Below are 24,744 nucleotides of genomic sequence, written 5' to 3'. Positions count from 1 at the left end.
TCTTCTGTCTGGACACATATTCCGCATTTGTAGAGCAGAATTACAAAGCTACTAAAAGTTGTGCCACAGAACAGATCCTGATTTCCTGTGTTCTACCACCTGAGAACAACAGGGACACAGGAACTAACATGTGAGTGATAATGTCCAAATTCTTCCAGGAATATTTATTTGAGACGGAGTCTTGCTCTGATGCCCATGCTGGAGTGCAGTGGTGCGATCTTGACTCACCACAAACCGCACCTCCCTGGTTCAAGCAATTGGCCCGCCTCAGCCTCCTGAGTAGCTGGGATTATAGGTGTGCACCACCATGCCCAAGTAATTTTTGCATTTTTAGTAGAGACAGGGTTTCACCATGTTGGCCAGGCTGGTCTCGAACTCTTGACCTCAAGTGATCCACCCGCCTTGGCCTCCCAGAGTGCTGGGATTAGAGGCGTGAGCCACCGTGCCTGGCCAATATATTTTTTTTACTTAAAAAATAATTTTCTTCTTCAGGATACAGCAATATTTATTTTTGAAGTGACTCAAGGGAGAAGACAATGTTTAGTCCAAGGAATGAAACAAGAAGCCAAATTATCAGGCATTTATTTTTGTTCACAGGAGACTTGAATCGCATCAAAGTGAGTCCTAGCTAGATTGTTAATTACAAATGAGCCGAGGGAGATTAAAAACAGACAAACCAGGCCGGGCGCGGTGGCTCACGCCTGTAATGCCAACACTTTGGGAGGCTGAGGTGGGCGGATCATGAGATCAGGAGATCGAGACCATCCTGGCTAACACGGTGAAACCCTGTCTCTACTAAAAATGCAAAAAATTAGCCGGGCGTGGCAGCGGGCGCCTGTAGTCCCAGCTACTTGGGAGGCTGAGGCAGGAGAATGGCATGAACCCAGTAGATGGAGCTTGCAGTGAGCCGAGGTCGCGCCACTGCACTCCAGCCTGGGTGACTGAGCGAGACTCTGTCTCAAAAAACAAAACAAAACAAAACAAAACAAAACAAAAAAAAAAACAGACAAACCAATCAACCAACCAAACAAGCAGAAGTAGCCAAGAAAGGTAAGACATTTTATTTTACATACAAAAAGGGTGCAAACTGAGTCCTTTCCTCCCCAAACTGGGGAAGAGGTATACTTAAATATCACATTTGTGTTTTCCATGGTGCCCTAGGAAATGGGCTACTCTGAGATAACATATCAGAACCCATTTTCCATTTTCTCCAAAGGCTACTTCCTCTGCAGAGAAGATTTTCCTAATGGTGCACAAGTATCTCTCCTGCAGGAACCATTTCAAATACACTTGAAATTGACATTCATGTTTAAAAATACTACAAATTTCATTTTCACAGCTGAGCTTTGTGACCAGTGCCAGGGTTTATGAAACATTATACATCTAAAAAAAAAAAAAAAGTAAAAAAAGAGGCATTTAACAATAATCAGACACATCCACACATTAAAACTGATTTCCACAGCTGATTTATACATTATCAAGTTGTTTAAAAATCGCAATCAACATCCCAACATCTTTTTAAGAGTACAATGGGCAAAGATCAAAGACAGACAAATAATAATATAATAAATTAGAGCATGTAATACATCCGATGGGAATTGCTGAATCAACATTATTTTCCATTGGGGGTATATATTTTTGGTTTATCTTTATCTTTTCTGCTGTTATTTTTCTCTGCTTGATAAATAGGGCTCATTCCTAAAGCCAGCTTGCTGAGACACTAATTTCAGAAGCTCACTTGTCACTTGTTTACCTCTGAGAATACTCAGGAACACATGGTTCCGAGCAGCTTGGGCTGGATCTTTATGGAAGTGAAATGCACATAGATGAACGCACGCACTCAACGTGCGCACACACACCACACACACACAGACACGCAATCACACACTTCCATCTGTAAATATATTTCTCCCCAAAGAAATGGCTCATCTTTCCTGAGACATTCCTAATAGACTGATAAGCCTTCTAAAAAAGGCTTTTGGTGCAAGGGCCGGCCTGGGATTTGGTCTGGAGCTCATGAACTGAAAATGTTTCACCTGTACTGAAAGGAGGGTGGGTGGGGACATTCAGAACAGCTGCCCTCTTGTGGGTGTTACTGGAATGGCTGCACCGCACCCCCACTTATTACCGTGAATAATGCTCTGCTGTGAGACCTTAAAGGTGGTGATGGCACCGGGAAAGTGATTGTGAGGAGTAAAAGAAGAAAAATAAAAGAAATTCTGTCTACAGAACTGAGGTTTCTTTGTAACATCAAGTCTGGTAATCAAACTAGAAATACATGGAATACATGTTCACTTCTTCCTTTGAAAGGTGATTTACAAATACTGGAAGTGGGTTTTCTGGTTGTGTTTTGAGAACATGTCAACTACCATTGTGTATTATCCAGGGAACCTACTCACTATTTCGAATACAATGAGAAACCTATTTTTTTTTTTTTGTACTTAGTCACCTGCAAAAGCAGTTAGGAAAAACATTTTTAAGACTGCTTGCTGGATAAAAGACTTTCAAGATTCCTTACTTGTGGCTAAAACACTGCTCAAAACTTTATAAACCCACGTTAAGGGCCATGGTTGCCTCTTCTTTTTCTTATTCAGAAACAAAATCACCCCCCATACACCAAAAAACAAATTGAAAAAAACAAAAAACACCAAAACCCCAAGCCAAAGGAATCCCTATTTACTTCCTGTCAACCCCTCATGGGAAAGACTAGGAGTCTCTGCCATCGACCTCTAGATAGGACTTCCCTGCAGTCTGCAAAAGCAAGAACCCGAGAGGTAAGTGCCTGCCACTCACGTGGTCAATTCAGATGGGGTGCCTAATTGCCCTGGCTCCCTGAGGGTTTCTAGAATTCATCTGCCCACGATAGGGCAATACTGGGGATGGTGGCAGTGGTGTGGCAAAGGCAATGTTGGCTGTATGGTGTTGCAGGCTCCCAATCTGAGAAACGAACCCTAATACGGTTCTGACACTGGAGACAATGTTGTCAGGGCAACTCAATGGGAATGGAGAGCTGGTTTAAATGTGAAAATGGAAGAGGTGGCTGGGACACAGGAGGCATGTGGGCTTGGGAGATGCATCAAACAAAAGCTCCTCTGAGAAGACGTTTTCTTGGCTGCCATGGAAGTTCTCATTTTTGAGAAATGTAAGCCATGCTTGCTCACTGGGAGGAGGAATGGATTTTATCTTTTACATAAAAAAGTTAAGGCTATAATCTTTTTTTTTTTTTTTTTTTGAGACGGAGTCTTGCTCTGTCACCCAGGCTAGAGTGCAGTGGCGAGATCTCAGCTCACTGCAAGCTCCGCCTCCCGGGTTCACACCATTCTCCTGCCTCAGCCTCCTGAGTAGCTGGGACTACAGGCGCCTGCCACCACGCCCAGCTATTTTTTTTTTTTTTGTATTTTTAGTAGAGACAGGGTTTTGGGGTTTCAAGGTGTTAGCCAAGATGATCTCGATCTCCTGACCTCGTGATCCGTCAGCCTCAGCCTCCCAAAGTGCTGAGATTACAGGCGTGAGCCACCGCGCCCAGCCAAGGCTATAATCTTTAGTAACCACTTTGACATTACATTATCATTGTTACGTATTTCTGGCACTGAAAGTGGTTACTAGCACTGAAAATCAACACTGAATATGCACTACCAGTATATCTTTCCACTGCACTAAGTTTGGAAATTAGGGGTGATGGTCACCTTTACTGGCTAATAGGCAGGGATTGTTTTCTAAGTACTTGGAGTTCATTTAGAAAAAAGAAACGATCAACACTTCTAGAAACCTCAGGATTTCTGCTGTCATCTGTAGCTCATGCATTCCAATGTAAAATGGGATTTTAACTGGAAGCTAACCTTGTACCTTCCTAGACCCTGTTTATTGCCAGACAGGCCCCATAATAGCAGAAGAATGTTAAGGCAGTCATGAGTGCAAACTGGCTGTCAGGATGCTCTCTCCACCCTTGGGGGCAGTCTGGAGTGAGATCTGGGGAAAGCGCCAAGGTGCATAGAGCAACTTGACCAACTGTTACTGCAAAGACACAAGTGATACCCTGGTCAAAAGGGAGTAGGGGAGACCATTTATGCCTTGGTGGAGTCTTGGCCTGTGTGCCTCAATCTGTTTAGGATGCAATGTCTGAGGGACTGTAGAGCTTGGGAAAACTCCTAATGTATAATATTAAGGGTTTTTATGAACAGATGCTGAGTTAGTTTTCAGGAAAAACAATTGCATCAATCCCAAATAAAAAGATCCTGAGGCACCATAGTTGTGAAATGGAGAAAGCTTAGAAACTACAGAGCAAGTGGATGGGTGGGGACAGTCAGCGAGTGCATGCCCTAACCCCAAGGATCTCGCTGAGGCATACAGCTAAGCAACTGTAGCAATAGGGCCGAGGAGGGAGCCCTGATGTGTTGAGGGCTGAAGTGATGGCCAATTGCGTCTAGGGTACTCAGGTTTTTTGCTTAATTTTAAGGAAGATCACATCAGAATCTCCCAGGTCTGGGACCACTTTGAAGTGCCAATGGCCCTAGAGGGATCACCATTACCCTGCATGCTAAAGGGACCTGGGATTCTTTACCTTTGCTATGAAAACCAAGTATCTAGTAAGAGATTTGTGGAGGCTGGAAGGTGAGAACAGTATATTAGGAAAGACACTCCCCTACAACTGATCCAGTAAAAATTTTAAGACCAAAAACAAAAAAAAAGTCGCAAATCCAGCTGCAAGGAAGCTTGCCTTAAGCCAAGCTGGTCACTGCCTTTGCTTTTGTGTGTGTGGAAGCAGGGTGAGGGGCTGAAGGGAGGCACTCAGTAGGGTATAGAGTGCCAGGATGCTCCAGGCATTGCCAACATTTCCCTCTGCCCTTTTCTTTTTTCTTTTTTTTTTTAAGACAGAGTCTCACTCTGTTGCCCAGGCTGGAATGCAGTGGTGCGATCTTGGCTCACTGCAACTTCTGCCTCCCAGGCTCAAGTGATTCTCCTCCCTTAGCCTCCCGAGTAGCTGGCACTATGGGTGCATGCCACCACGCCCGACTAATTTTTGTATTTTTTGTAGAGATGGGGTTTCACCACGTTGGCCAGGCTGGTCTCGAACTCCTGACCTCATGTGATCCACTCACCTCGGCCTCCCAAAGCGCTGGGATTACAGGCATGAGCCACTGCGCCTGGCCCCCTTCTGCCCTCTCTTGAGAGGCAAGGCATTTTCTATACAGGGGTGAGGAAAAGTTAAACTTTCTATACAGTAAGTTAGCATTGCCGAAATCCCAACTGAGAAATGATGTAAATCTTAGTGACATGGCTGTAACCACTAGGTAATGGCAAGGACATAAATCCCAATATTCACAGTCCTTGTGGGGAAGGGGTGTGATACTGCATCTCCCTGCCACTCTATGTTCCATATATAGAAACATTTATAGAAATGACATATTACCATCTTTCCATAAGCTAAGCAGGTTTGATGCAAGTGAAATGATATTCCCTAGCCAAGATCCAACGGAACAGATGAAGCCCAGTACCTCTGATACTGTTAATGCTATTTCTGCTCTGTGCAAGGTACATCAAGGGAATTTTTCAAGAAATGGCAACTACCAGAAAATATCCCCACACCCTCCAGTCCAAAAGATAGCCCTACACCTCAAGCTAGAGGCGAAGACTTCTATGCTCCACAAACCATCAGACTAAGGCACCCACCAGCCACTGTGCTCCATGGTTGGCTCTCTACTCCCAGATACAAGACCTCTTTCCTGATGTAAATGACCCTTTCTCTTCTGTCACCTCTGGAATGGGCAGTCATTGTTTGGTTAAGCTACTAAACTCAAATGAAAATTGGGTATGAGAAGAGTAACTTCCCACATGAAAGACTTGTCAAACAGTGAATGAGGAACCAAGATCCTTCACAGTAGTACCTCCTATGAAAACACCACGGGGGGAGGCCGAGGGCATACTGGAGAAAACATGCTTAGAGGCATGGCCACCTTTCTGGAAGGAGTCTATGTCCAGTTGAGAAGATAATTTCAGACCTTTCACTCCAGTTTCCTTTTCCCTGGAATATTCCAGCACCAATCAATCTTTCCCTCCTTTTAAATGCAGCCCCATATACTGCATCCTAAGCTTACTGCTACGGACCTGCTGGGAGAAGATCTTCATAAGCTTGGTTTCCGATAAGGCAGGCCAGCCCAAATGCTACAGCTCAGCTATTGGGGGAGATAGGATACACTGATTTTCTTTTCCTGGCCCTATAATGCCATACCCCGAGGTCCCTCTGGCAGGTGGAAGGTAGGTTCACTGTCCTCCTCTTTTTTTCCACTAATGGCAATATGGTGGTAGCTGTTTCATCACTAATTTGTCCCCCAAGTCACCAGGAAATCACATGGCTATCTAGTTGGAAGTCCCTGGTAGCAGAAGAAACAATTTCATTATTATTATTATTTTTTTTGTTAAGCATCTCCTTCTCTGGGATGAGCTGTTTCCTGGTCACAGTCTGGTTCGGCTGGCTCATCTCATGTGCTGGAGAGCTAGGTTTCCAAACTGTAAGCTGATTAGGTCAAGATGCTCTGGTAGGGACATTCTTCAGCTGCTGAGAAGATGAATGAAAATTCAAGTATGTTTTCTTGCCAACCTGAGTGTTCACTCAGAATGACACCGAGTTTGGCTTCTCTTCTGGGTGGTGCAGATCAAACTCTTTCCACTGAGAATGTCCTCTGGACCCATGTTCTCTCTGAATGGCTTGGCTGGCCCCATCCCCCTCAAAACAGGTAAAAGTGAAACCCCCAATATAACCAGACACAATATGCATCTGCCATGTTTTTGTTTTTGTTTTTTTTAAAAAAAACTAAAAGTGCAACAAAGTCAGTTTTCTTTCCTTTGCTCAGAACAATTTTCATTGTCCTACTACCGCCTGGAAAAAAGAGTTTGTCAAAAAAGCTAAGAACGCCAACACACAGGGACAGTAGACTGCAGATTGCTCACAGCTTGTGTCCTACAGTGTAACTTCACAGGAGGGAGGGAAGAAGGAACCTGAACCCCATGGCCAGCTGGGATGAATGCTGCACAGGCACAGAGGAAGAGGAAACCATACTGCCAGGCACACCTGGGACACGGAGAAGGTTCTTCTCCAGCCCAGGTCTCCATTTTCCTCCTACCTTCTTGGCCTTACCCCCAGCCTCTTGATCTCCTTCTGCAAATAAAGTCTTTAGCTCACTAGGTTTTATGCTGGAGAGGGTTGAGGGTGGGGTAAAAACCAGGAGTAAACTAAGGGGAGGAAGGAGAATAGTAGTCCTTGAGTTTTTGTGAATGACACCTTCACTGTAAACAATGGGAAGGAGAGTCAACCAGGCAGCCCTATGGGCAAGCAGTGGAGGAACAGCAGCTCTGGGACCTGCTCAGAGCCTTAGGCAGGCGGGGATGGCCAATGACCCACTAGGCCCTGGCTGCCCACACTGGCTCCTTCTGGGGGCATCTGTTTTCTTCTTTTTGGTTTGGATATCCACCCTCCCCCAAAGAGGAGTCCCTTCCAATGAGAAATGGCAGGAGCTGCAGGTACAATTGAGTCAGAGTCCCCAGGGCCTGAGGACTCCTGGGAGGCACTGGTCACTTGTGGCGCTGAGCAGTCTTCTTCCTTTTCCTCTTAAAGAAACAGCAGCACCTGGAGCACAAGGAACATTGCAAGTCAGTGCGGGAGGCCTGCAGCTTCCAGCAGACTTCTGCCTGCTTCTGCTTACTGAAGGGGGTGGAATTTTCCCCCTGGCACCCACCCATAGGGACCACCCACCATCTACAGTGCACGCACTGGAGGCAGTGGGCAGTGTCTGCCAGAAAAGCCAAAGGAAATAGCTGCTTGATTTCAATCTGCAGTCATCCTACCTAATTATAAGATGGTGCAGGCCAGGCAGGGCTGAAATAGGCATTACTGGAAGGAGGATGAAGAAGGTTCATACTTTAGCACCCAACCCAGATGCCTCACCTTATCAAGAGCCAAGACTGGGGATCCTCAGGGCTGCATAAAAATAGTCTACATTGTCTACTCCTTGATACTGAGGGCACAATTATTTAATGCAACTCACTGGCCAGAGGGCAGGGAGGCTAAATTAAGGCAAACAAATCCCGTGATAAGTATGATGTCTGGAACTCTAGGAGGATCTCAGGATGTTACCAATGAAGGATTAAGGATTATCTCTATCCCCCTCTCTGCCCTCACCCAAGTACCTGAAGTAGGCAGGAGAGGCCCTGACTCTAATAATGACTGTGAGCCACATCTCCTGACTGACATCAGTACAGCTCCCCCTTTTCATCTGGAGGGGACCACTGTCACAGCCCAGGAGCTGACCATCGGGATGCTCTCACTCCCCAATTTAGGGAGTGAGATACAGGGCACTCCCCAGTTTAGCTTCCTGAGATTGCTGCTGTGCCAGATGGGGTTTATGAACTGGCCCTGTTTGAGATGGAGGTGGGGTTGGCTCCTTTATGAGTCCTCCAAGTTCTGCTCCCTGGGGACTAGCCACAGTTCTGGCACATCCCTAAGTCTGAGTATCCCCCCTCCTCACTCCTGTCTTTAGAACAGGAAGTATCACTCTTGCTCAGGCAGTCCAGAAGCGGGTAATGAGTACTGTGGCAAGGTGCACAAGATATGTCCTTTCCAGGGAGCTGACACATGGGGAATGAGAATGAAAGGGACAGAAGGTGGTGGATGAGTCAAAGATGCAGGATGATGGAGGGCAGTAAAGTTGGAAGCATAGCTCAGACTTGCTAGACCCTTGAAAGAAAAGCTTTTCTGAGAAAACTATCTTTGAGTCTCTTGCCTAATCATTGCAGGTGTAATGCCAGCATTTTTCATACGGAAATAAAGGCTGTTACTTACTTCCCATACCCCTAGGCATTTCACTGTAGCCAAGATCCCCTCTTTTTAGTTAGACTCCTTGGTATTCCTACATCCAATGTTATCAAAAACTGGAGAAAGTTTCTAAGAATGCAGAAACAAACATTTACACAGACCATGATGGGCTGTAATCACATCTGAATGAATCAAACATGAACATTTTAGAAATAGGAGATTTTTTTTTTTTTTTTTTTTTTTTTGAGACAGAGTCTTGCACTGTTGCCCAGGCTAGATAGAGTGCAGTGGCACGATCTCGGCTCACTGCAAGCTCCACCTCCTGGGTTCACACCATTCTTCTGCCTCAGCCTCCCGAGTAGCTGGGACTATAGGCGCCCGCCACCACGCCCGGCTAATTTTTTGTACTTTTAGTAGAGACGGGGTTTCACCGTGTTAGCCAGGATGGTCTTGATCTCCTGACCTCGTGATCCGCCCACCTCGGCCTCCCAAAGTGCTGGGATTACAGGCATGAGCCACCACGCCCGGCCTGAAATAGGAGATTCTTAAGAGGGTCTTTGGAAAGATTTTCTCTGAAAGTATCAATGACATTTGTGAGGTACTATTAATGGGTGCAAATATAATCACTAAGCAAAGTGTAATATGTATTTGGAAACTAAATTCTTTTAAATAAAAGTGACCAACATTTTTGATTGTTAAAAATAATCCTCAATGGAAACCCTGGATAAGAATTCAATAACAAATGGTTTTTTTTGTTTCTTTTCTTTTTTCTTTTTTTTTTGAGACGGAGTCTCACTCTGTCGCCCAGGCTGGAGTGCAGTGGCCGGATCTCAGCTCACTGCAAGTTCCGCCTCCCAGGTTTACGCCATTCTACCGCCTCAGCCTCCCGAGCAGCTGGGACTACAGGTGTTGCCACTATGCCCAGCTAATTTTTTGTATTTTTAGTAGAGACGGGGTTTCACCGTGTTAGCCAGGATGGTCTCCATCTCCTGACCTCGTGATCCGCCCGTCTCGGCCTCCCAAAGTGCTGGGATTACAGGCTTGAGTCACCGCGCCTGGCCTCTTTTTTTTTTTTTTGAGACTGAGTTTCACTCTGTCGCCCAGGCTGGAATACAGTGGTGCTCACTGCAACCTCCACCTACCGGGCTCAAGTGATTCTCCTGCCTCAGCCTCCCGAATTGCTGGGATTACAGGTGCCCACAGCACGCCCGGCTAATTTTTGTATTTTTAATAGAGACAGGGTTTCACCATGTTGGCCGGGCTGGTCTTGAACTCCTGACCTCAAATGATCCACCTGCCTCGGCCTCCCAAAGTGCTGGGATTACAGGTGTAAGCCACTATGCCTGGCCCAAATGGCATTTTTCTATATGTATACTTTAGAAATGGACATTTTCCAAGTTGAATGTCCTGAAATTAATAATAAAAGAGGCAAATTAAATCTCTATTTCAATAGACTTACCTCTTTTCTTCTGAACCATGATTTTCAGAGGCATTACTAACTTTTAAGTCAACCTCTATTCTTTTTTTTTTTTTTTTTTGAGACGGAGTCTCGCTCTGTCGCCCAGGCTGGAGTGCAGTGGCCGGATCTCAGCTCACTGCAAGCTCCGCCTCCCGGGTTCACGCCATTCTCCAGCCTCAGCCTCCCGAGTAGCTGGGACTACAGGCGCCCACCACCTCGCCCGGCTAGTTTTTTTGTATTTTTTAGTAGAGACAGGGTTTCACCGTGTTAGCCAGGATGGTCTTGATCTCCTGACCTCATGATCCACCCGTCTCGGCCTCCCAAAGTGCTGGGATTACAGGCTTGAGCCACCGCGCCCGGCCTAACCTCTATTCTTAATCTTTTTGGAGGATGCAAAGATGATGATTTTGTGTTTTTAAGAAAGCAATAAAAAAAGTTTAAAATACTGTTTAGGTCCATTTCAAACTGTACAATGACTTCTCTTTTACCTCCTCCAAGGCAAGCCATAAGAATCAATGTCTGCTTACAAGCGTATCATAACTGGATGTGTAATGCTGAACCCACCTGACTAAAAGGGAGTGTGAGCTATGGTTCAAAGGAGTTGGAATATTTCAAATTTAGAACCCTGGATTTATCTTTGCTAGTTATTGTAGTTAAAGCTTCAGCAGTGGCAAAGGCTTTTAATGATTCTACCTACAAAAAAGCAGGCCTCACAATCTGCTCTTCAGCTCTTTGGTGTCTGTGGTGACTACTGGCAACAGGATCTATTAAACTGGGTCTGACTCTAGACCAAGTCCACTGACTGACTTTCAGATGTGTTCCTCTCAGAAGAGAATGAAGGCAGGTGATGGACCCCTCATGGCTTAGGTTTTCTTCCAGTTGATTGACTGTTTAGATGACTAGAAGTTCTCAACATGCTGGAGTCAAAATCGATCCAAATCTCCCTACTCTCAAGCCATCTAGTGCTCTTACCCCAGGCCTCTGACCCACTACCTTTTCCATACAGCATTCTTACTATGTCATGGCCCTCTCTCTTCAGCTATTCCCTTGCTATGTTCCTTTTCTCTGCCATACGTGTATATTCTTCCTTTCTTCTAATACTTGACTCAGGTCCTACAGTGTTTACAAGGACTTATTTGACTATCCTGTCCATGGTGACTTCCTGGCCCCTCAGTCTCTCAAGGGCAATAATCTAAATGTCCTGGAAAACTCCTTGTCCTTTCATGTGTAATTCTGATCTCTTCAGCTAGATGGTACCCAAGCTCTTTGGGGCAAATTTTGCAACCCGCCCCGCCACCCCGCTAGAGTTCCAAGCACAGGGTTAGATAAGCATATAGGAGGCCCTCAAGTATCTGCAGTAAGGATCATGTGACTGACACCTCACAGGAAAAAATAGACCACCACAATGTCAGATTACACAGACACATATTTGCAAAACAAATAGCCAAAGGTATTCTTTGATCCCCTAAGACTATAAATCTGACCTCCATAAAACCCAGTGGTTTTCTTTAATATATTCCTGTCTCTAAGGAAGCCCCTGTAGGCAATCTGGCTTAGACAGTTAGGGTTCAGAAACCAGTGCCCAACCCAGTCACTGAAGACACACAAACATGGCAGTCATGAAACTAGCAGGCTGTTACCTCCATGTAGAACATGACTTTATGCATGCGGACAATGCGGGAGAGTTACAATTCCAGACTGCAACAGACCAACAAGTTCAGGAGTACCTGGAAAGTCATAGGCTAGAGAGCAGGGGAAGGGGCTATGTCTTGTAGCAAGAATGTTCCTCACCACACATGGATTCTTGAGGGCTTCTCCTTCCATAAACTCCATGTTATTCCTAAAAATACATTCCAGGAACCTTTTCCAGGAATGGAACAGACAGGCTCCAATATATCAATTAGCTGAGTCAGCCCTTGGCCTACTAAACTCTCACATAGGAATAAAGAAAAAGACAATAAACAAAAACAAAACAACTCTCAAAACAACAAAAAAACATCCACCTCTCCCTGAAGGAGCTCCCCCTTTTTTGAGGTCCCTACTCTACAGATGGAAGAGCCAGCTGAATCAAAAAAAGTCAGATTTTCCCAAAGCAGCCAATTTCCAGGTTAGAGACCACACTGCAGAATGTGAGATTATCCAGCAACAGCTCACTATCCTTGTGGCTGTGAGCAAACACAACTGCTAAGTAAAAACTGATACAGTAATCTTGCCCTTTTACCTCTGTCCCTCTCCATATCTGGTTGTATTAATTTGGGAGACAATTCACTCAGCTAAAAACAGATACTTTTGGATATGTGGGATACTGTTATGGCAGGAGGAGACAGCGATAAGGTGGGTTTGAAAGAAGGAATAGATTAATTCCTGGGTACAGGCCTGCCCCATCCCCACCTTATGGATCTAGATCCCCAGTCAGGGTGGTTATGGCACAAGGAGTCCTATGGAAGTTATTTAATGTTCCTAAGACATTTTGTTTGGCTTTGCCAATCCCAGCCTAGTCTGGTCCACTCCCCTTGCAATGGACTGGAGAGAGGGACTCACCACAGGTTGAGCATTTTCAGGCAGCTACAGAGTATATAAAGAGAAAAACACAGAAAGGAAGAGAGAGAAAGAGAGAGATATTAGTCCACAGAGGTGAAATGGAAGCGACTCCCTGTGAGCCATGCAAACATGCAGTATGTGTCTGTGTTTAGTTTCTTCTTCTGTCAAGGTAGGGTGAGTAGGCCCAGGCCACTTGGTCCCCACGTTAAAGTGGAGGTTCGGACAGGAGCCTGACAGAAGCATCAAGGTGGGATTTGGATCTCAGGCGTAAGGCAAAACAGAAAGAGTTGGTGGGAGCTCCAGGGTGGGCTTTCCTGGGTAACTTCCAGGAAGGCAGCAGGGGAAAGAGCAAATGACCCTGCCGGTAAGAACTCAATCAAGCACCAGGGGTGGACCATTTTGGTTCCCACATGAAGTCTCACTGTGCAATATTAAGCTAGCCTCCCAAATATTCTGAGGGAAAAATAAAGTCCCTAGCCTTTGTACAAGTCCAACATGCCTGATCAAAGCAGCTAGCAGTTAGCTCTTCCTCTAGAGAGGGAGAAAAGGTTTAAGTGACACTTACTTTATCTTATTAGAAGATGAATCAGAGGGAGGAGGGTCACTGCTCTGTATTAAGGTATAACTACCAGAGAAGGACCTAAATTCTACTCTTGTTAATGCTCAGGAGAAATGAGGTTCACATTTGTTAAATTATAGCTAAAGTCTGGATAACCAAAAATTCCTGTATTCTTACTGTAACAAAAATCAACCAAAAAGCTGCCTGTCCTCATCCACCCTTTAAACCATAAACAAGGACATAAGTCCTGGAGCTAGAGAAAAAGGGAATTCACATGTTCATTTTGTACATAGAACAAAACCTAAGACCGTTATTTCTTTCGACCTTTACACTAAACAAGCTGGGTGAGGAACCCAAAATCAAAAGCCTGAAAGTGAAGGTTTCACACAGTCTCCCCAGTACTGAGGTGCGTCTCAATATAAGCATCAGCCCCCTCTACCCCACAAGCAGGCTGCATGAACAAATGGCATCACAGCTGCGTGCAATGCGGGGCTGTTTGGAACACCTCGTGCTTCTCTAGCTGTGACTTCTTCTCGTGAAAATGATCAACCAGGTGGACATAGGGCTATTTCCTTGCCTCCACACACAAAGGCCAAGAAAAACAACACATGGCTGGGCCCTGACAGTTCTCTGGGCAAGATGGATTGGTAGCCCATGAAATCACTAAATGCCCTAAGCCAGGAGCTTTGGGATGACATCTGGTCAAATATAATTGCTCCTCTATGCTTTCTACATCTTTTAGAAGATCCAAACCTGAAGCTGGTGGCAGAGGCACACTTGTCCTTTTCGCTAAATGACAAGACTTTAAACTCTCCTTACATTCTAGATGTTAAATTATACCAATACGGAATACACCAGATTGAAATCTCTGTGTGAATGAGCCCATATCTTACACACAGAACACAAATACCACACTCACATACACAATTAGTATACACATTTACCAAAATGAGATGAGATGAATGGGTTCAAAAGATAAACCTATATAGGGCATAACATAAAACTAAAGCCCATTTGATTACTGCATTCAAAGTATACTATTAAATCCAAAGTTAAACTTCTAGCCTTCAAAGTAACAGCCACAAAGGTGAATTGAGAATGGGGTGGGAGCTGAGAAAAGGTACGGCCATCCTTCAAGCTCTGACAATGTTTGGATCAGACCATGCTTAGTACAGTGGTTCTGAACATTGGCTACACGTTAGAATGACCTGAACTTTTAAAATTATTGATGCTCAGGCCACATTTCAATCAATTAAATCAGAATGCCTGAGGCCAGACTCAGACATTTGTATTTTCTAACACGCCCCAGATGACTCCAAAGTGCAGCCAGTTGAGAGCCAAGAGGTTGGGAGTAACATATTGTTTATTTAAGAGAATGTAGCTTTGTATGGAAATCGAAAAAATGTAAGTACCATTAACATCTCCAAAGTCCCTGAGAATACAGAGCATGTTTCCTTACTAAAATGGTCTTTTCCTGGCATAACTAGCATAACCCTCACCCCCTTACATATCAGTGCCTTACGCAAGCTGGGAGAAGAGCTCTGAAGCTGCCTATAGTTAGCAGGGGTTCAACAAGAGACAGTCAAATCATCCTCATTTACTTTTGATATATTGGGTAGGAATCCTTAAGTCCTGGTTTTCCAAGCAAAAACTTTTTTTTTTTTTTTTTTTTGAGACGGTGTCTCGCTCTGTTGCCAGGCTGGAGTGCAGTGGCGCGATCTCAGCTCACCACAACCTCTGCCTCCCAGGTTCAAGTGATTCTCCTGCCTCAGCCTCCCGAGTAGCTGGGACTACAGGTGCGTGCCACCACACCCAGGTAATTTTTGTATTTTTAGTAGAGATGGGGTTTCACCATGTTGGCCAGCATGGTCTCAATCTCTTGACCTCATGATCCTCCTGCCTCAGCCTCCCAAAGTGCTGGGATTACACACGTGAGCCACCGCACCTGGCCAAAAACGTGTGTGTGTGTGTGTGTGTGTGTGTGTGTGTGTGTGTGTGTGAGAGAGAGAGACAGGGTCTCACCTGTCACCCAGGTTGGAGTACAGTAACATGACCATAGCTCACTGCAGCCTCAACCTTCCAAGTACCTGGAACTACAGGTGCATGCCACTATGCCCAGCTAATTTCCAATTTTTTTATAGAAATGGGGTCTCATTATGTTGCCCAGGCTGGTCTCAAACCCCTAGACTCAAGTGATCCTCCTGCCTCAGCCTCCCAAAGTGCTAAGATTACAGGCATGAATCACCACACCTGGTTGGAAAGGACTTCTTGAAAGTAAAGTGAGTTTATCAAATAGATTGTCAGGGCTGGGCACGGTGGTTCATACCTGTAATTTCAGGACTTTGGGAGACTGAGGCAGGAGGATCATTTGAGCTTGGGGAATAGAGGCTGCAGTGAGCCATGATCATGCCAGTACACTCCAGCTTTGGCAATAGAGAGAGACCCTGTCTCAAAAAACAAATAAATAAAAAAGATGGGCAGGAGACCAGGGGAATAGGCAGAAAAGACAACAATACACAGTGCATCTGGAAGGTGGAAGAATTTAGGTCTTAGTGGCATCTCACTAACTTACATTTAGAGGTATAAGAGTGTTCTGGCTTGTATTAAGCTACTTGGGGGCTCATGAGACTACTTAGGTACAATATCACTATAAATACATTGTCTGCTTCAGAAAACAAGACACTGGGATATCCTGCAGGTTCTCAGAGGGCTCACAAGAAAGGTCCTCCATATCAGGGATAGCAGCAGTTACTGACTCATGGTGTCTCTATCTCTCCCTACCTGGTATCTTCTTGAAGTCTAAATCTGGATCTAAATTTGGGATGGGGAAAAAAGGGGAAAAAGTGGTAGAAATGCTGCTTTTGCAGCAGAATTGACAGTTATCTCACCTTCCACCCCAGATTTTAAGAGTTTAAACACAGACCATGCAGCGCACCAAGGGGCTGGTGGTATGGGTGGGGCAAGACACACACATGCAAGAGAAGCAGAAAAGGGCGTGGGGCAACCTCCTTACCCTCCTGAGATGAGTATGACTTCATTCTTTTCCCACACTCTCATTCACAGATGCAGACTATAATATTTTTCTTGCCTGACTTAGTCTCCCTGAAGCCAGAATCATTTGAAAGTGAACAAAATGGCCCTGAACTCCTTGTTCCATGATTATACATCCAGTTGTTAGCCCACAATCAGAAATCAAATGCTATTCAGCATGGCCCATGGTTTAACAGCAGATTTTTCTCTATATCCCATACAGAGCAAGAAGCTCCACAGCCCCAAGAAGCTCATGGCTACTATCTATTGTAGCCCTGATAACATGATTCTTTCGGTTCACTATGTCTTTTTTATGTGAACTAGAAAAATATAACTGTCTTCCCCGAAATCACAGCTAAAGAAGGGCAGTAGCAGCCTTAAAGTACCATGCAAAAATTAAAACAGTTAAGGAAGAAAGCTGTGGTTACAAGCATGAGAAATCCAGTCTGAGATGAGCAGCACACAGAGAGGAAGAGACAGAAAAGGTTTTTCAACCCATAACTTAAGAGCCCCCTTGGAAGATGTACGTACTTAGCTTCCTCCACTACCTCCACCTCGGCATGAGCTGTGATTGGTGCATTGGAGTGGGCTCCTGTGGGATCATCAACATTCAGCTCTCCATTGGTTGAGCTAACCACCTGAAACAGAAAGACATAGTGTGTGACAGGCAACATGGCACCAGAAATCTCTTGCCAGCGCCAGACAGGGTCACTAAACAGGCAGTGTCTGGAATGTTTGTTTTCCTGGGTTAAGGGATCAGTTTAGGGAAGGTTCCCAGGCCCATATCATGTGAGAACACTAAAATCAATGATGTAATCATATAATGATGATAATAACTTCCATACTGAGTGCCTCTACTCTGTGTCTGGCACTCTGCTACACTGTGTGTGTAAATTTAAATCCTAAAAAAATCTTATGAAATAGGTCTTTTGACAGATGGAAACACTAACAAATGACTTAACCAAGGTTTAGAGTTAATATCGGTGAATTTCCGTGAGGAAAATTTGTTCTAAACACACAGATTCTTTCATATTGCAAAAACACACACATTACTTTACTAAGTTAAAAATAACTGCATGGCTGACTTCTAAAGGTAAAATCACTTGGCTCCCTTGAATGTGATGGGTGAAGTCTACTTCTCTCAGTTTATGATGCTATAACTATATAGACTTAGTGATGATGTTGAAAGAAAAAGTTCAAAAAAGGAAGTCAACAGTGGGTACCAGAAACTATAAACAATCACACTTTCCTTCAGAAATTTCCTCATGGCTTTGAGCATTGGTTCGAAGTTACACAAATAACAAGACTGTCACATCCTCTCCGGCAAGAGGGAAGATGGTAAAAGAACATTCTCCCTTGGAAAGCCAGTCTTATTTCAACGATCTTTATTTCAGGTTCACTGTCATCCCACTTCTCACTGATGGTCCCCGAAATGTAAGTGAAGGCTCTCACTCCTGTCATCTGGTTAATGTGGACCCGATCAGGCTTCTCTTGCATGTGTAGCTGCTTCTGCCACCTGGTTGCATTTCCAGCACATGATTCCTGTTTATGTGGGTGCTGGGAAGTGGGAAAAGGGGCCTCACTGCTGGACAAAACACTCTGCTTGTTAAAGACCTTGGCTGAAACATGGGAGAGAACACAAAATAGGATAAACAATTTGGATATCATACGCCCTTGGATAAGTACTTCCATCTATTTGAGATTGTTTCTTATAGGTTGATGAGAGAATTATACAAGAAAATGTATGAGACTGTCTAGTATAATACCTAGTAGAAATAAGAGAAGCAGCATAGTGTAGAAATTGCCTTCATGAGCCCTAAGTTTGAACCCCAGCTCCACCACTTATTTGCTGTGGGTCCTTGGGCAAGATCCTCAGTCTATGCCTAAGATTCCTAATCTGTAAAATGGGAGAATAATGCTGCTTACCTAATGGTGTTTACTGTGCAGACAACCCACAGCAAGTGCTTAGCCCAGTGCCATGACACATAGTAACAGCTCAATAAGTGGTCATCTTACTGTTCCTCTCTCTCCGTAACTGTTTATTCTTATCTGCCTCTAGCTCAGGGGTCCTCACCAGCAGTTAATCCACAAAAATTTCCTGAATAGTCATAAAGAGGAGGGTGGGAGGAAATATTTAGTACATGTAGCCTTTGGGACAGATAGGGTGAAAATTACTTACTAGCAATCTATATCCACCATTATTTCTAAACAAGAAATAATTATTGTTCTCATTAATAACACTTTTTTTTTTTTTTGAGAGAGAGTCTTGCTGTGCCGCCCAGGCTGGAGTGCAGTGGCACGATCTTGGCTCACTGCAACCTCTGCCTCCCAGATTCAAGCAGTTCTCCTGCCTCAGTCTCCCAAGTAGCTGAGATTACAGGCATGTGCCACCATGCCTGGCTAATTGTATTTTTTTTTAGTAGAGATGGGGTTTCACGACGTTGGCCAGGCTAGTCTCGAACTCCTGACCTCAGGTTATCCACCCACCTCGGCCTCCCGAAGTGCTGGGATTACAGGCATGAGCCACTGTGCCCAGCCTCCAGCTGAATCTTTATAAAAGACTTTTATTTATTTAAACACAGGGAGACTTAAAGATTAAAGTGTATTGAAAAAGACTAAGACATTGTAAAAGACTGATGAGGCAAATTGTATTACTTAATGCGAGGCATGAACCTTGATTAAATCCTGGACACTACAATATTAATTCTGGGGACAACTGGAATTAGGTGGAATGTGATATGAACTGTATCTTAGATATTATGAAATAAACTTTCTTAGAATGTCTTTGTTCTTAGAAGACACAGGCTATAGTATTTTGGGATAAGATGTAATGATGTCTGCAACTTACTTTCATATGGTTTAGCAAGCCAACACAAAACACACACTTTCACTCACAGATATATATATATATATATATATTTTTTGAGACGGAGTCTCACTTTGTCGCCCAGGCTGGAGTGCAGTGGCACCATCTCGGCTCACTGCAAGCTCCGCCTCCTGGGTTCATGCCATTCTCCTGCCTCAGCCTCCGAGTAGCTGGGACTACAGGCACACACCACCACGCCCGGCTAAATTTTTGTATTTTTAGTAGAGACGGGGTTTCACTGTGTTAGCCAGGATGGTCTCGATCTCCTGACCTCGTGATCCACCTGCCTCGGCCTCCCAAAGTGCTGGGATTACAGGCATGAGCCACCACGCCCGGCTAACTCACAGATTTAAAGCAAATATGGCAAAATCTTAATAATTCGTTCAGCGAGGTTAAAGATACACAAGAGTTGATTGCATTTCCTTCCCGATTTCTCTGTAGAGTTGATATTTTCAATACAAAAAGTTGGGAGAAAACCAGCAAAACCAAAAAGTTGAGGAAAGATGGTATATGGATTGGAAAACCACAGCTCCTCACTCTAATGCTATCCTGTTAATTTCCTCAGTGCTTCATTTGCTTCTTGTGGACATATTCTGGTTGCACCCCAGTGATAATGCTGGTAAGCTCATTCTGTGAGCACAAGAGTTACAGGAGAAAACATAGTAAGTTTCTAGTGGACAGTTCAGGAACTAGACAAGATGTTAAATAAAATGTCTTGGCTTCTACTCACACAAAGGAAACATTAGTAAGCATCACCACTGAGAATTACCTGGTGACTCGGTCATGGGGCCTGCTCACAGCGTCTCTCATGGCTTATACTTCCTAATTTCTCCTCGCTACAAATTGCCATTTAGGCCATAAGCACTGTCCTTGGGCAATCTAAGGAATAAGAGGTTATCCTCATTTTACAGACTAGACATCCTGTCTGTATCAATGAGCATCTGGTCTTAAATGAATGAGACATAAACAGAGCTTCCATTCTCTACTTTTAAACTTAATTGTACCAAAAACATACCTAAGACTTAAAGGCTACACATCTGAGCCTTCACAGCATCCGATTAATTATTTCAGGTTGGAGGTCTGGTTTGTCAAACTACTGAACTGCAGGCAGTGGAACAAATACCATGTAAGTGACAGAAGAGTTGGATTCTAGGCCTTGTTCTACCATTAACATCCTCTGTGAGCCCTGTTTTCTAATTCTATAAGACAAGGCAAATGACCATGATCCTATCAACTTCATAAATATGAAGGGAATTAAATACAATGATGTTTAGAAAACAAATTTAAATAATTATAAAGAAACTTATGAGTGTAAAAAATTACTGACCTTTTAAACAATATTAACTTTATGGGTCTTTTTTCTTTTTTTGAGATGGAATCTCACTCTGTCGTCCAGGCTGTAGTGCAGTGGTGTGATCTTGGCTCACTGCAACCTCTGCCTCCTGAGCTCAAGCGATTCTCCTGCCTCAGGCTCCTGAGTAGCTGGGACTACAGGCATGCACCACCACGTCTGGCTAATTTTTGTATTTTTTACTAGAGACGGGGTTTCACCATATTGGCCAGGCTGGTCTTGAACTCCTGACCCCAAGTGATCTGGCTGTTATGTTTTTTCTATTAAATTTTTAGTATAACTTCATGGCTGGGTGTGGTGGCTCACGCCTGTAATCCCAGCACTTTGGGAGGCTGAGGCGGGTGGGTCACGAGGTCCGGAGATCGAGATCATCCTGACTAACACGGTGAAACCCCATCTCTACTACAAATACAAAAAATTAGCTGGGCGTGGTGGCGCACGCCTGTAGTCCCAGCCACTCAGGAGGCTGAGGCAGGAGAATGGTGTGAACCCGGGAGGTAGAGCTTGCAGTGAGCAGAGATCACGCCACCACACTCCAGCCTAGGTGACACAGCAAGACTTCGTCTCAAAAAATAAATAAATAAACAAATAAGTAAATAAATAAATTTTTAGGATAACTTCATTATAAAAGATAATAAAAAATAAGCTTCATTATAAAAAGCTTTATTTGTGGCTGGGCATGGTGGCTTGTGCCTGTAATCCTAGCACTTTGGGAGGTCAAGACAGGTGGATTGCCTGAGCTCAGGAGTTCGAGACCAGCCTGGACAAGATGGTGAAACCCCATCTCTACTAAAATACAAAAAACCAGCTGGGCATGGTGGCGGGCGCCCGTAATCCCAGCTACTCAGGAGGCTGAGGCACGAGAATTGCTTGAACCTGGGAGGCGGAGGTTATAGTGAGCCAAGATCATGCCACTGAACCCCAGCCTAGACAACAATGCGAAGCTCTGTCTCCCCCCCCAAAAAAAAAAAAAAAAAAGCTTTATTTGCATACTTCAAACAGACATTTATTTTGCTTTAATCACTTAATCGCTCATTACTCTGGCTATACCAAACAAGACCAATTAATATCTTATAGCATTACTCACAAGAAAGACTAAGGTGAAGGACTGTTTTGACATTCAGACCTGGTAATATCCCTTTTAGCAGTCTCAATAATTTGGGTTATTAGTTTCATTTCTCAAAATGTCACTGTGAGGAGAAATTAGAGCTGTGTACCAAAGGAAACAGTACTTTAACTCATGTGTCATTCTAAGTCTTAAGTCCTTACCTGGTCCTGAACATTTCTAAAAACTCCCTAAACATTTTAATTTAGACAACTTTAGATGAAGTTTTTTAAAGAGAAAATATATTATCTTCTGGCATTTAGGCCTTCTACACATATAAGATCTGTGGAAATACTGGAAGAATGAGAACCATGGGGGTCTGCCCATTAAATATCTTGGAACAGGAGTCTCCATGTGCCTTATCAGAGCAAACTTTTCTTATCTTAGCATTCTGCACTCCTCCCCGGGTCATGGTGTCTGCAAGTCACCCAGGTTAGGCCAAACATGTTTTTACTACATTACCTCTAGCAAGTGAGACAACTCATAAATATGTGGACATCTGTTGTGTTAGGAAAGTATTGTTAATTTGGTTTGCAAAAGGTATGCTAAAAACAGTGTAAGCCCAAAGAGGCCAATGTAATGAGGAGCAGCAGAGCTGAACATAATATTAGGTAAATGGTGTAACTGCCTGTCCCCTATCTAAGTGCCAAGGAAGCTGGTAAAGCTTAGTTTATAGGGAGTAGAGGAAGTTGCATATTTCAAAAGAGCCGATGGCTCACGCCTGTAATCCCCAGACTTTGTGAGGCCTAGGCGGGTGGATCACTTGAGGTCAGGAGTTTGAGACCAGCCTGGGCAACGTGGCAAAAACCCATCTCTACTAAATATCCAAAAATTAGCTGGGTGTAGTGGCAGGTGCCTGTAATCCCAGCTGCTCCGGGGGCTGAGACAGGAGAATCGCTTGAACCCGGGAAACAGCAGTTGCAGTGAGCCAGGATTGCACCACTGCACTCTAGTCTGGATGACAGAGCAAGACTCCATCTCAAAAAAAAAAAAAAAGAAAAAGAAAAGACAAAAAGAAAAATGAAAAAAAGAAATATGCTTATTTTGTAATTATAAAAAATCAAGGATAAACCACAATGTTAAACAGGAAAACACCAAAGAGCTGCTCTTGCAGCTCTGTTTTGAACAAGCTGCTCTCTTCTATTGGTGTACAGATCCCAGGATCTCCTAACTTTATTATTATACTAGGGATTCCCTTTGTTTCTTTCCTGTGCTGGATCTCTGGTTTCCTGGATCCCAGATATTCCTTTCTTTTTATTTTTTTTGAGACAGACTCTCGCTGTGTCGCCCAGGCTGGAATGCAGGGGCGCAATCTCAGCTCACTGCAACCTCTGCCTCCCAAGTTCAAGTGATTCTCCTGCCTCAGCCTCCCAAGTAGCTGGGACTACAGGTACCCGCCACCATGCCCAGCTAATTTTTTTTTTTTTTTTGTATTTTTTAGTAGAGACAGGGTTTCACTGTGTTGGCCAGGCTGGTCTTAAACTCCTGACCTTGTGATCTGCCCGCCTCAGCCTCCCAAAGTGCTGGGATTACAGGCGTGAGCCACTGCACACGGCTGCTACTCTCTTGTTCTATTAATTTTGATAACACACATCCTCTTGTGGCTTCATAAGAAAGGGTGCCTGAGAAATAAAATTGAAAGGTTTTTTTTGTTTTGTTTTGTTTTGTTTTTTAAGAGACAAGGTCTTGCTCTGTCACTCAGGCTGAAATGCTGTGGTATGATCATGGCTCACTGCAGCCTCAAACTACTCAAGCAATCCTCTCGCCTAAGCCTTCCTAGCGACTAGGACTATAGACACACACCACCACACCTAGCCAATTTTTCTGTTTTGTGTAAAGACAAGATCTTGCTATATTGCCAGGATGGTCAAGAACTCCTGGCCTCAAGTGATCCTCCTGACTAGGCCTCTCAAAATGCTGGAATTATAAGTGTAAGCCACTGTGCCTGGCTCCTAAGAGCAATGGTTTTTTTTGTTGTTGTTGTTTTTTTGGAGACAGAGTCTCACTCCATCACCCAGGCTGGAGTGCAGTGGCGGGATCTTGGCTCACTACAACCTCTGCCTCCCGGGTTCAAGAGATTCTCCTGCCTCAGCCTCCTGAGTAGCTGAAACTATAGGTATGCGCCACCATGCCCAGCTAATTTTTGTATTTTTAGTAGAGACAGGGTTTACCATGTTGGCCAAGATGGTCTTAATCACTTGACCTTGTGATCCGCCCGCCTTGGCCTCCCAAAGTGCTGGGATTACAGGCATGAGCCACCACGCCCGGCCATCCTGGCTAATTTTTTAACTTTCTATAGAGACGAACTCTCCCTTTGTTGCTCAGTCTTGTCCAATCCATCATTTTTTTTTTTTTGACATGGAGTCTCATTCTGTCACCCAGGCTGGAGTGTACAGTGGCACGATCTCGGCTCACTGCAACTTCTGCCTCCCAGATTCAGGCAATCCTCCCACCTCAGCCTCCTGAGTAGCCAGGATTACAGCCATGCGCCACCAGGCCTGGCTAATTTTTTTTTTGTATTTATAGTAGAGATGGGGTTTCACCAGGTTGGCCAGGCTGGTCTTGAACTCCTGACCTCAAGAGATCTGCCTGCCTCGGCCTCTCAAAGTGCTGGGATTACAGGAGCTACCATGCCCAGCCTCAATCCATAATTTTAACCTATATGATCCTATGTGGTTTTTTACAGGGCCAAAACTGTCTTTCAAGCTGTGATTAAGATCTTTCCATTAATCACTCCTTTTAACAGCATATCCTAGATGATCAAGGCTACCAAGATGCATTTCTATATGCACAAACCTGTCTACACCTTTATAAGAATTTATGTTTGACAGCTCTGAGGTCACTGTGTGTCCCAACTGATGGTGTCACCAGTATGAGAACAATATTGAGGCTAAGATTATTAAAAAATTCACATATAAGACAAGTTAAGAGATACAAGATGTTCTAGTACTAAACAGAAAACAAGAGTTTCAGAATAGCCCAAATTAAATCAGAAATAATTTTCTTAAGATCACATTGATTCCA

At 44.2% G+C, this 24,744-nt stretch overlaps 1 protein-coding gene across 13 annotated transcripts in view; it reads right to left on the bottom strand.

The window, feature by feature from the left end:
• Positions 1 to 1,038: 1,038 nt before the first annotated feature.
• The window catches only part of CSNK1G1 (casein kinase 1 gamma 1), a 211,031-nt gene continuing 187,325 nt past the window's right edge, over positions 1,039 to 24,744 (bottom strand). For 4 of the 13 annotated variants that reach the window (XM_009210369.2, XM_009210376.2, XM_009210371.4 and 1 more), the window contains 2 exons: positions 16,930 to 17,036; positions 1,039 to 1,383 (listed from right to left, as the gene is read on the bottom strand). In XM_009210369.2, coding sequence (XP_009208633.1) covers positions 1,281 to 1,383; positions 16,930 to 17,036 — 210 coding nt within the window. In that variant the 3' untranslated portion in view covers positions 1,039 to 1,280. Of the gene's footprint in view, positions 1,384 to 5,496; positions 7,625 to 12,809; positions 12,834 to 16,929; positions 17,037 to 17,766; positions 18,018 to 18,324; positions 18,497 to 20,033; positions 20,144 to 24,744 lie in introns of those variants that run through there. The other 9 variants (XM_009210372.3, XM_009210377.3, XR_649202.3 and 6 more) reach the window with 6 other exon arrangements.

This window comes from Papio anubis, chromosome 7 (genome assembly GCF_008728515.1).
Source record: "Papio anubis isolate 15944 chromosome 7, Panubis1.0, whole genome shotgun sequence".
NCBI classification, from domain to species: Eukaryota; Metazoa; Chordata; class Mammalia; order Primates; family Cercopithecidae; genus Papio; species Papio anubis.
Note: the sequence above shows the minus strand (reverse complement) of the source record. Positions and strands in the feature narration are given on the sequence as shown.